This window comes from Anser anser, assembly GCF_964211835.1.
Source record: "Anser anser genome assembly, chromosome: 5".
Classification (NCBI taxonomy): Eukaryota; Metazoa; Chordata; class Aves; order Anseriformes; family Anatidae; genus Anser; species Anser anser.
The window spans coordinates 25,209,613-25,222,714 of record NC_139725.1 but is presented as its reverse complement, the minus strand read 5'-3'; the positions used below and the strand labels follow the sequence as shown (position 1 = coordinate 25,222,714).

The following is a 13,102-nucleotide window of genomic DNA, read 5'->3' as shown; positions in this document are numbered from 1 at the left end:
AGATAAAAATATTTTTCTACTGAATTTGGCTAAAAGGTAAAAACCCTGAAAATACTCAGAAACAGAAAATATAGTTTTTGTTGATTAAAATGTTTTGTTTTGTGATTATGATTTATTATTTTGTTTTACAATTATTTGTGACATGTTTTGTTTATGATGATTCAGATACTGTCTTTCTGAAAAATAAATCTATAGTTTTCATTTTTTTCCTTCTACAGAAGCAGAACTCATAAGACTTGTAAAATGGAATTTCTTGGGATGGATGTATTTATCAATTGTGGCTTTTTTTTTTTTTTTCTGTGTACACCACAGATTCAGAGAGCCCTATGTATTCCTATTTGAGAACAAATTCATTAAAAGTTCCTTAGCTAGAATGCAATTTGGATAGACAGCTTCGCTGTTGCTTTTCCTGTAATTCTGAAACATCTGTCGCTGATTCTGAAAAATAGAAGGCAGCTGAGAGGCAATCTGGAAAAGCACACAAGGCTTTCCAGCAGCTGGTAGATTCAGGTTCTTTTTGTTTCAGATTACTGAACTCTGCGCATTGTAGTGGATTTCAAATGACAGCTCATACAGATTGGTGAGACCAAAGTAATGTGCTGGGTTATAAATAAGACAATCCTAAGCAATATGCCAGTAAAGAAAAGATACATGTATTAGATTTCATCTTCTTACAACTGCACGTTAGTTGGGGAAGAAGAGAAGTATGTTTCTTTTTTCTCTGGAAAACTTTCCCTACACAGTTTGAGTCCTCATTTCTCTTATCTTCTTATAATCTTATATAGATGGCTGCACACAACAATCTACTGGAGAGCATAAAGTTCTCAAATATGTAAAAAGATGGGAATTACATGAGGAGGGTGATGAAATAGAAGATGGAGGAACGTGATAAAATCATAAATAAAATAGCGAATCTCAAGGGGAGGAACATTAGAAGCAGTGAAGAAGGGAAGAGATCCAGTTCCTAGTATGAAATAGTCTGAAAAGTTTTTAGAAACTGGCTTAGACATGAATTAGTACAGGTTGTTGTGAATTGGAGACCTTGCAAAAGGACTTGCAGTAGAGAAATAAATTAAATTTAAAGGTTACAGCAGTGTGCTAGAAACACTGCCAGAAGAGGTCACTGGTAGTAGATTTGCAACTGCTCATGGCAGTGGTATGGTAGCAGTTGTGATACTAAATTTGAAAAGCAATACACAGATAGGCTATGAGGTCCTGATCACTTTCTATAGACTGTGACAGGTGCAGAATCTATGGCAAAAAACAGGAGCGCAATGAACTTGGGTGAGACTGAAGGTGGACTGAGACATAAATCAGAGTGAGGAAGTGCATTTGGCTGCCACTTCTGGAGTCTTGCTTTCTTGTCTTCTCTCTGTCTCTAACTGATCTTCTTTGTCATCTTTCAGTATGTAGGTATTAATCTACATAATTCATATTATGAATGAAACACCTGCTAAAGTCCCAGGTCACTCCCTTATGCTTATGCTTGCTGGGTAAGCGTTTTGCAAATTTGAGCTTTTTTGCAGTCACATATAAGAAGGAAATGCAGTTTAAATAAAAATTATTACAAGTTTTAATTGGCTGGGTAGAATTTAGCCTTAAGCATTGGCATTTTTTTTGAAATATTCCTCATATAAAAGAACTTCAAACCACCCTTTCTACATCTAGCAAGTGCCCATTGCTTTTGGATTTGTTATTTGTTGATACTGTACTAGCAGGCAGACACACATCAAGTGATGATGGGGTGATACTGAACAAACATCTACAAAGGTGTTTTTCATGTCCCATCTTTTCTGGTGTTCAGGTCAGATTTTTTTTTTCTAAGTAAAAACAAACAAACAAACAACAACAACAACAACAACAAAAAACAGCTGAAATGAGACTTAGGGTCCGTTAGAAAAACTGCCTGTCAACATGCTCATGTAAGGCAGGTAATCTCTCAGAGACATTGCACAGGACTGGCAACCGAGATACATGCTGCAAACTGCTGAAGTGTTCTGGATGTATTCCTGTCCTCTTGAACTACTCCGTGTCCTTCAGTGCATACATCAGGCTGAGGAGACTAAACTGTAGCAGTTCCCCCGGGCTGTATTTTATTTCAGAGCAGCCTGCAGTCTTCACAGTATGAAAAGCTAGAATCCTACCCGTCATACCTGCTATGCTGTGGCTCATGAGAAGCCAGCACTTTGGGAAGCAAGAAATTCCTCCTGTGCTGGCCCAGTGCTTTTACAGTCTCTGGGCTCTCCCTAAGTCCTCTTTCTGCTGCAAAGGGGCTATAATGGGAGTGAGAGTCTCTGCCTTTCTTTGTAAGTGACACACGGCGAGTAATGATTCATGATGGTCAGACTCACAGCATAAACTCCTTTCACCTCCATTTATGTTGCCTGTTCCTACTTCTCTCAGCTTCCTAACAAGACGCTTTAGCTGCATCTCTACCTCCCAGTGCCCACCTCATTATTCTATCATTTCAGAGCACACTTAAGATGTTTTAGGTTAATTATAGATGTGCAGCAGTACATGAGTGAGTGAGAGAAAGAGACGCAAAGAGATGATAACAGCCTGCAACTATGTGAAGGCTTTAAATGCTGAGAAGACAGGGAATGTATTAAGTATGACACAGGCTATCGCTAGGGTGAATGAGACATAACTGAGAAGAGGAAATATTTGATGAATTCTCTAGAGAAGTTTGCCTGACAGTGTGACTATTAAATTGGGAAACTATAATCTAGCCATAGCAGAGAAAGATTTCTTACTTTGGAGTTTCAAACTCTGACTGGAAATGTGTAATAGAGAGGATTTCATGGGTAACAGCTTTAGCTTGTCGGTGGTGACTGCAGATTATGGCTTCTCTGTGTATATCTGCATAGCACAGAGACATCTTCATAGCTACACAGGCATAGATAACCACGTTTGACTCCTTCATGACAGTGACTCGTTCCTGACAGTGATATTCATGATATATATTGTATGTTTAACATCAGGACTCCTGCCCATCAATAAGACTCATACTGCAATGCTTCTTATATTTCTAAAGCACATATCACTCAAAACAGCTGTCACGAGACAAAATAGAACCTGTCAGAGTGGCATTTGCTTCTTATTTCTGAAAAAATAAAATTTCTTCCAAAGATTACACTGGCCTGAGGCTTAAAAGAGGTAACATTCGGCTCTGTGCTAGGACAGATTTTATATGTCATGATCCATTGGATCTAGAAATAGCAGATTTGAAGTGAGAACAGAAGTCTTCTGTTCTAAGACCTACTAGGTCAGGATGCGCTGTACTGTGAAATCAAAATAATGCTGTGGTTTGATGTGTTATGAAAAGTTATTGTTTTTACTGGAACAACCTCAGATAATAAAAGAACAATGTGAAAGAAAGAAAGATTCTACACACTTCCATTTTCAGTTTTAACTACTGTAAAAAATCTCAGTGGTAGTCAAAAAAAAAAAAAGTCAGTGGCAGTGTTTGATGCTTTGAAGTTTGAAGAATCAAGGCTTTACTTTTAAGATATTTCTTTTTCTTTCATTCAAAAGCTGAATAGTGATTGTGAGGATTTTGGGGAATTGTAAGATTGTAGTGTATTTTTTTTTATTTGTATTTTTAGCATGCAGAGATAAGAGCTAATAATCCACTATTTGTGTTCTGTTGGCTCTAGTCACAGCAGTGTCTTGTTAGTTAAGTAACACATCCAGTTTTGCCTGTGTGCATGTATCACGCATAGTACTTGCGCTACACCATTAATATTGCGTAGGCATTGAGACCTCATGCTCCTGAGTGTTCGAGCTATTTTAGGGTATGTGCAGCTTAGGTCCACTGCAGATCTGCCTGCAGTCCTAACACCCCATACTGCTGGTTTTTCCTTTGTTGCTGGGGTGCCTCCCGGTAGCTGTGTCCATGAGAAATGTATACAGCATGTTGGGACCCTGGTCTGTCAGATGCTACAGTATTTTTCCTCTGGATTATATGTGAAACACTTCAGTAGGTTCTTGTTTCTTTGTTTGCTTGTTTTGTTTATTTGAGGTTGTAAAAGCACTTTGGTGCAGAAAGCAAAGATTGTTTTGGCCAAAGGTATAAGTTTATCTGGGGACTTTTCAAATGGCTTTGTGGTAGCAGATGTGATCTTGGATTTATGTGCATTGTGTTCTGCTCTTTTCATTTGACCTTGCAGTATACAGAAAGAAGAGAGAGAGAGACGGGAGGAGAGAGATTGATGAGCTCTCAAGTGCATGAGGATCCGAGATGTGAGTCCTCCTGGATTAGAAATCTAAAACTGTAGGAAAGGGTAGAGAAAAACAATATTGAGTTATGAAGGAAACAAGAAAATACAGACTGTTTTGTGTCACTTTTGCAGCAAGAGCTGGCTTTGTCTCAGTTTCAATAGAGTCTCTCTCTCTAGCCAAAGGGAATGTAGGATGTGGCAGGGAGGGTCTGATTGGGGAGGAATTCAATGCAGCTATCAGCAGCCGGCTTCTATGTAAATACTGTAACACCTCGGAATGGAGGAACAGCTGAGATAACACTGTAAACTAATCTCTAGTGCCGGTGAGGCTGGCCAATCCCTCACATTTTACAGTTTCTGTAGAAAAGATGTGCTAGGGGAAAAAAAAAAAAAGAATGAGATTTCAATTATATGTGGCAATTTATGATAGATTAAAATGTACTTATTTTTTAATTTAAAGCAGAGTATGGCATTTTTTGGCCTGAATTGGTATTCTCTGCATACATAGTCTGTGGTATACAGCCTGGCATATATATATATGAATTCTTATATAAATAGGTATTGCTATCAACAAAATATTTTCAACTTTTTTTTTTTTTTTTTTTTACCCCATGTCTAATCAATTTAGATAGATACAGACTCACTTGGAGTCCTTATCCCACACCACTATTGATTTTGGATGATTTTTCATCAATAGCAGGAAACTAAGAGCAAAAGTTTGCCCAGAGCAGTAGCGCTGGAGCACAGTCCTTCCCTGCTTTGACCTTGTTAGGTCACTGTGTTTCACAGTCCTACACCTTCCTTTCTCAGGTTGGTGAGGGGAAAAAAATAAATAAAATGCATATAATTCATATATATTTATATATATACATATATAAAATACACACACACATCTTTATACACAAATAGTGTCTCACCTGAAACAGGTTGTCTCCCCTCAGGGCATTTAAAGAACAGCAGGAGCTAACAATGGCCAAGAAGTTTGTCGCTACATCTGCTGCAGAGTTGTGTTCATAACTGGGCACAACCCCAAGATAAACTGGGGCTGGGGTGGAGCTAACCACCTCATTAATTGTGTTAGAAATGAGGAAACTGATTCCACTATCTCCAATTTCAGAAGAAATTAAAGTTGAAGAGACTCTGACGCCCCCTTTGGATACTGCTTAGAAATGAGAAGCAGTCTCCAGTTCTTGTACCCTTTGTTAGAGCCTAATCACAGTGCAAGGACAGCTCTTACACTGAAGAACTCCAAGTTTCCCAAATCGCAGGTTGGGTTGCATTCACAGGCTCTTTGTTTCCACCGCACTGAAGATGTATACAACCGTGTGATGGATGTCACGCCTTGCAGACATCTAATTAATTGGACCTGTGTTTAAGCAGTTGATCCAGTTGACTGCGTTCCCCTCTTTACATCCCATCCTCGCCTTCTGCCCCAAACCTCGATTCTTTTTCCCGTTGTATCTTACAGAGGCAGGCACTGTGTGGTTCACAGTGCCCGAAGGACGCTGTACTCTGTGTTATAACGCAGCTCCTCTGGGACACACGTTGACAATCTCTGCCTTTGCATACCAGGCCAAGCCCACTCAAGGGATGCCTCTCCCGTCTATTTTTAACTGGGGAGGGAAAAAAAAAAAAGAAAAAAGAACAAAAAGCTAAAACCAACAAAACGCTTGAAGATACATGGATTTTCTAGGTTCCACGGTTGGAACAAATTATCAATGTGGATGTTTCAACAACCGAGCAGGAAAACAACTGCCACATTACATTAATAACACGGCTCTTTTTTTGTGGTCCAAGCTATTCCCATCTCTCCTTCTCTGCCTTACACATATCACTACGCATTACTGGCCCAGCGTGCATTACAAGAGCAAACCCGGAGAGTTTTAAGTATCTGCACGTTAACGTAAACGAACAGCTCCCGCTTTGTGCTGTAGATGTTGCCAGCCAAAAGCCAAGAGAAGCATGAGCTTTTTGCCCATGTGTGCTCATCAAGGTTCAAAAGAAATTGAGCGTGCGCTGCTCCTTCCCGAGGAGATGTGCCTCAGTGGGTACCACCAAAGCGGTAACTCTTGGGCCGTCGGTTAAGCAGCAGCTTGGCCAGATTTGGGTTTCCACCGAGAAAAGAAATAAACGAAAGGCAAGACCCCGGCATCCTCAGCACCTCGAAGGGCACATTGTTGGGCCCACCTGGGTCGGGCAGGCGGAGGGCGCCCAGCCCGGGGGCCACACACGGGGGCCGGGGGCCTCCCTCCCTCCCTCCCTCCGTCGGCGTCCCCCCGGCGGCCCGGTGCCGGCCCTATTTGGCCATGCGGCGGCCGGGGCCGCGCAGCCCCGCGCCTGCCTTACATGGGCCGTGCGGCCGCGCCGCGCCTTGCTCCATTCATGGCCGCGCCGCGCCGCCATGTCGCGGCGCCGGCCAAATAAGGAGACGGCGGCGGCCCCGGCCCCGGCCCGCCGCGGCCCCGGCCCCGACGGCAGCTATAAAGCGGCGGCTCTCGGCCGGGACGGCACCCAGCCTCCGCTCGGCAGCCCCCCCGCCACTCCGGTGAGTAGCGCTGAGGGACGGGGAGGCTCCCTCACCGCCCCCTTCCCTCCTCCGCCCGCCCCGGGCAGCGCCAGCCGCCCGACGGGGCGCGACGCTCCCGTTGAGGTCCGTGCCCCGGGGGGATGCCCCGAGTTAGCGGCCTGGAAGCCTCGCAGCGGGGCTTTACGAGGCGGCTGATGGAGCCCACGAGCGTAGCCGAGCCCCGCAGCACCCTCCCGGGACCTCCCGCCTCCGCCGCGCCGGGGAGGTGCCGGGGGCGCGGGGCCGGCCGGGGGTCGGGGGTCGGGGTCCGGGTCCGCGCTGCCGTGCCCGCAGGGGTCTGGAGGCGCCGCCGCGCTGTTTTGCAGGTCCGCGCCGCTCAGCCACGATGTGTGACGACGAGGAGACCACCGCGCTGGTGTGCGACAACGGCTCGGGGCTGGTCAAGGCGGGCTTTGCCGGAGACGATGCCCCCAGGGCCGTTTTCCCGTCCATCGTGGGCCGCCCCCGGCACCAGGTAAATGCCCGTCCCTCGGACGGCACCGGGGCTCGCCCCGCTCCCCAGGAGTCACCTCACTCCTCGGTTCTGTCCTGCGCCTAACACTCTGCCTTTCCCTCCGCTCACACCTTGTGCTGGCACTAATGACGCCTTTCCAGGTTTCTTTGGGGCTTCCCTGAATTCCTCTCTTTGGCTCTCTGTCGTCTCCTTTCTATCACCGTCTCCCTTTGCCCCAGCTATTTCAGGCTCACCAGCTTCCCTCCACTCTCACCCTGTCCTCTCTCCTAATGAGCCCAAACCCAGCACCCTACAAAGCTCAACCCGCTCCATGCCCTACGCCAGACATGCTGCTGGTGTTAGCTCAAAGGTGTCTCTGTTGGCCCAATTTGTGCATGAAGCTGTTTGTCTAAGGCTCTTCCCACTCATCCAATGCAATGTCCCATGTACCAAACTCTTGAATCTCCTCTGCTTTGTCTGTCTCTGATCTTGCCTTCTTACCACCTTCTAAGTCTCCTTTTTTCTGTTCCCATTTCATTCTTCCCCTATTTTGTGACAAGTCTTTCAGCATATGGAAAACAGCACTCTTTGTCCTACAGTTTCCATGTTTGTCTTTTTTATATTATTATTTAAAACATCTGGAATTTATATTCTGTTCTTGCGAGTACTTTGCTGTTGAGCCATCATAGCAATAAAGCCATTTTGGCTGTGTCTTTTTTCACTAGAAGACTTATTCCACTCCCTATCTTCATGTTGATAAACTCTCTTTGTACATCTCTGTATCTGTATTTTTTTGCTCATGGTATTGTGCAGTTTACTGTCAGTCAAACTTTTGGACCACAAGAGGTAATTGAAAATAAATGGTGTTTTAAACAAAAAGGGGAAAAATGCTTTCATCTGATTAAAGAAAAACAGATTTTGAGAGAGAACTTCAAATTCTGTTGACTTAATATTTTACTGAAGCGCATTTTTCCTAAACAAGCTTTCAGTGGCACAAATGTTCGTACCTTTCTGGAAAATAGCGTAGTTGTCTGTGGTGTAATTGTTTGGGCTCTGTAATGTTGTCTTCCTCAAATCATGCTTTTCTGTATTTTCTTCTTTTAGGGTGTTATGGTTGGCATGGGTCAAAAAGATTCCTATGTGGGTGATGAAGCACAGAGCAAAAGAGGTATCCTGACTTTGAAATATCCCATTGAACATGGCATCATCACCAACTGGGACGATATGGAAAAGATCTGGCACCACACTTTCTACAATGAACTCCGTGTGGCCCCTGAGGAACACCCCACCTTACTCACAGAAGCCCCCTTGAACCCTAAAGCTAATCGTGAAAAGATGACCCAGATAATGTTTGAGACCTTCAACGTACCTGCCATGTATGTGGCAATCCAGGCTGTCCTGTCCCTCTATGCCTCCGGTCGTACAACAGGTAAAATAAACACACCGTTTAGATTTTTTTTTCATTCAGGACCCCCCATCCCTCCCTTCCTTCCCACTCCAAACATGAAAAAAACCAACACAAATCAAATTTGCAGACTTTTTTTTTTTTTTTTTAAGATTATAGTGACTAAAAATAACAGCAGAAAAGGTAGTGCAAAATAGTCTTTGGAAAGAACAGTCCATGGATTTGTCTGCATTATGATGTGAACAAGGAAACATTACTATGAAGATACTGCAGTTAACATGAGTATTACACTAGTTTAAACTGGGCCCAAAAGATGCCCTTTACTGGATCAAGACAATCACTGTCACAAACACACTTGGTGCTCAGTGTTGTAGTGGAAGGCTGTTCATATGGATTAATTTAAAATCCATACAGAACAACTCTTTTATGGGAATGTTTGACCAAATGGGCAATGTCTATGCAAGCAAATGCAAAAGCAAATGTTGGCAAGACCTGTATGGCAGTAACTGCCTAAAACAGAATGATGCTGCTTATGCTGCCTGAAAAATGCTGTTTTGTTTTCTGTGTTACTGCTCACTGTATTGTAAAGGTTTGAAGCATTTCATAGGTGATTGATTCTAACTGGTCTCTGACAATTTCTCTCCCAGGTATTGTTCTTGACTCTGGCGATGGTGTCACCCACAATGTACCTATTTATGAAGGTTATGCTTTGCCTCATGCTATCATGCGCCTGGATCTGGCTGGCAGGGATCTGACTGACTACCTCATGAAGATCCTCACGGAGCGTGGCTATTCCTTTGTGACAACAGGTCGGTCCTCTAGCTTTGCTCTTCTGTAAAAATCCTCATGCCTCTGTTGGCCCGTCTTCTTCCTCTAGTGTTTTGCTTCTCCAAACCTTAATTTCATTTCTATATATCTACAGCTGAACGTGAGATTGTTCGTGATATCAAAGAGAAACTGTGCTATGTTGCACTGGACTTTGAGAATGAAATGGCCACTGCTGCCTCTTCCTCCTCTCTGGAGAAGAGCTATGAATTGCCTGATGGTCAAGTGATCACAATTGGTAATGAACGTTTCCGCTGCCCTGAAACCTTATTCCAACCATCCTTTATTGGTAAGTGTTCCCAGGAAATTCTCTTTTCAGTAGGAGGTACGGATGAATCACAAGATCTAGAAGGTGCCCCACTCCCCTTCTTCTTTATCTAAATTTGGCACAAAACCAAACTTAAATAGGGAGTTAGATTCTCTGCTCCCTGTTGGATCTGCATAATATGATTACCAGCTGGTAATTAGCTGAGCTGTGGGCTCTCATTGCAACTTTTAGACCAGGTTTTAGACTTACAATTTTTCAGTGAAAAAATGTACACTTGTAATATTGTCATGTTGCTGATGACAAGAACAGCTTTCAGTGCTGTGTTTGTAAAGCTTATACACCAATATCTGACTCCACAAAGAAGTAAAATGTCTGGGAGAGAATAAGATGGAATGAAGATTTGTATATTTACATGAACTGAAATCAAACATTGCCGTGGCCAAAATGGCTAGCTTTGCTGCTTGTGGGTGCAGCTGACGGATAATAGCAAATGCTTACATTGTAAGTACTGAGCAACAAATGCAGTTGTTCATCAGCTGGCGTGTTACTGTATATCTAGTGTCAACTCTTTCAGGAAGCACCTGTTAAAATTATAAATTGGAATGCAACCTACAGACACTTGCTTCTGGTTTCTTTTTACTTATCACCAAGTACTAATATCCTGGCCCATGTCTCAGTTATCTCTTGCCTTGATGTTTATAAATGGCATAGACTCTGAATTTCAGGTAGGCTGAAGAAAGGAAATTACTAGTGTCTTTTTTTAGTTCTACTTTGACTGTTTTCACTTTCTTATTACCATCCTTACTATATTCAACTAATGCTTTTTGTGAGACTCTGACATAACCTGATACTCATGTTTTCTGTTATGTGTAACTTGCTCCCATTGCCATATAGTAAATGAGTTTATCTTGTGTGTCTACCTACCTCTTACTGTATGTTGTGGGTCTCCCTTGCATATGCTTTCTGATTCTTAGCTTTTCTAACAAATAATATTGATTTTCTAAGCTAGTTCTGCAATTCCATATCTTGTATTTCTATAACTTTTAGTAGTAAGTAATTTTACAACAGAAAAGTTAATAGAAGCTCATATTAGTAATGAAGATAAATATTAAGAGTTCTTTTCACAAAGACCTCATGTATAATTTACTGATCTGCTGTTCCTCTTCTCAAGGTATGGAATCTGCTGGTATTCATGAAACTACCTACAACAGCATCATGAAGTGTGATATTGATATTCGTAAGGACCTGTACGCTAACAACGTCCTCTCAGGTGGTACGACGATGTATCCTGGTATTGCTGACCGCATGCAGAAGGAAATCACTGCACTTGCTCCTAGCACTATGAAGATCAAGGTGAGGACTTTGTACTATAATATATGAATAAGGACGGGGAAAATGTCCTTGTCATTAAATTGGGATATAGAAACAACTCAAAAGTGATATCATCAGCTGATGGACAAATGAGAAGTTTTTCCATTTAATCAACTTAATTATATTAATGAGAAGCAAGTGTTAGAAAACTGGCAAATTGGTCTTAAAGAATTTAAGAATTTAAGAATTTAAGAGTAAATTTTCTTAAAGAATATTACATAAATTGTTCCAGCTGTTGAAGATCAGTACGCCATATCAGAGAGATTCTTACTTAAAAAAACAACTAGCAGTTTGGTATGCTGGTGGTGTGGGCTGGTTGTGCAGTAACGGAATTGTTAACAGAGAATTTTGCTGTTTCTCTTCATCCTAGATCATTGCCCCACCTGAACGCAAGTACTCTGTATGGATTGGTGGCTCCATTCTAGCATCTCTGTCCACTTTCCAGCAAATGTGGATCAGTAAACAGGAGTACGATGAAGCTGGTCCATCCATTGTCCACCGCAAGTGCTTCTAAGCACTTTTCCCTCAATTTACTTCCCACTCAGGATGACGACAATATGCTTCTTGGAGTCTTCTGGCATCCCTTCCTGAACTCTTCAGTCATTGTACAGTTTGTTTACACACCCGTGCAATTTATTTGTGCTTCTAATATTTATTGCTTTATAAATAAAGATCTGGGACTTGCAACCTACACATGCTTCTTACTTTTTTTTTTTTATTATTTTAAGTGTTCAAATGGTTACAAAAATGAGTCTAAACAACCTGGGATTTGGAAACTCCCATCAATGCATGTGTCTTCCTAACTGATGTAGGCATGTTAGGTCACAGTTTACTATTAGTATGAATTCATGCTTTATAGTTTTAATTTTGAAACTTGAAACAAACATCATTTATGAAGGCTTACAAAAGTAACCTTGAAGGTAGACCTAGTAAGTGGAAAGGAAACCTCTCACATTCACTCACTGGGTTTAGATTTTGTTGTTGTTGTTGTATTATTTACAACCTAAGTATATTAATATCAACATATTGAAAACCAAAGCCTCTGAAAAAGGCTTATGTTGATATGTTTAGAATGCAATTTATAACTAATTATCTCAGTCCTTAAGAGTCATGCAGTTGTTTTCTGTGGGCTATAAATATTTATGACAAAACATTAATTCAAACTGACAGTTTACTCTTCTCCTATCTCTTCAAAGCCAGAGATAAGCCTTTATTGTATACTAATGCAAAGAATCAAACTTTTGCCTTATAAACATACAATTTTTATTATTTTCACATCATCGTTCATGTCTTAGGCAGTTTTTAATCCATAGTCTTTGCTATTCTTTGTTATTATTCATATGGTTTAGGCAGTTTTTAATCCATAGTCTTTGCTATTCTCTGTTAGTATTTGACCCAGATACTACAATCATAAATTGCACGCTTTTCATGGACCTTTGTGTTTTAAGAAATCACTATGACTTAACTGTGCATTTTTTTAAAAATATACCTAAAAGTTGTGTCAAACTTCCTGTGTGAAGCTAAGCATGTGCTCAGCTAAAGGCTATTACATGTGTTTAGAAAGATGAGATTTCATGCTGAGTTTATATTGAAATGCTAATTAAAAAAAAATAAAAATAGGCTGTTTACACAGCTGAAAGGAAACATTTTCTGTTCCTCCCACTTATTCTCTGGAAAGGCATTAAAACTGGCCATTTGATGTGATCTGCAATTAATCAAAACTGATTTTACCCTTTGACTACTGAAGATATATTTAGTACCTGTGTCTAATTTACTTTTTAGAAGGCAGTTTACTAAGTTACCATTGTAATTGCCTACTACTGATCTGCATTTGAAATATTTAGATGATTCTAGGTATTTTTGCATTTGGCCATAAAAGGTGGATGAAACTGTTAAATAAATTTTAAACATAAATATGAAATACTTCACATTGCACACAATATTACTGAAATCCTTCTACAAGCAAGAATTTTCACAATATAATGCAAATTAA

The 13,102-nt window shown here is 41.5% G+C and overlaps 1 protein-coding gene across 1 annotated transcript; it reads left to right on the top strand.

Moving 5' to 3' along the window:
* Window positions 1-6,627: 6,627 nt before the first annotated feature.
* Window positions 6,628-11,800, top strand: ACTC1 (actin alpha cardiac muscle 1). Its single transcript, XM_083838261.1, has 7 exons — window positions 6,628-6,765; window positions 7,113-7,261; window positions 8,345-8,669; window positions 9,293-9,454; window positions 9,568-9,759; window positions 10,910-11,091; window positions 11,480-11,800. Exons 2-7 carry the CDS (start codon window positions 7,133-7,135, stop codon window positions 11,621-11,623), a joined length of 1,134 nt encoding a protein of 377 aa, XP_083694387.1. The 5' UTR covers window positions 6,628-6,765; window positions 7,113-7,132; the 3' UTR covers window positions 11,624-11,800.
* Window positions 11,801-13,102: the final 1,302 nt, after the last annotated feature.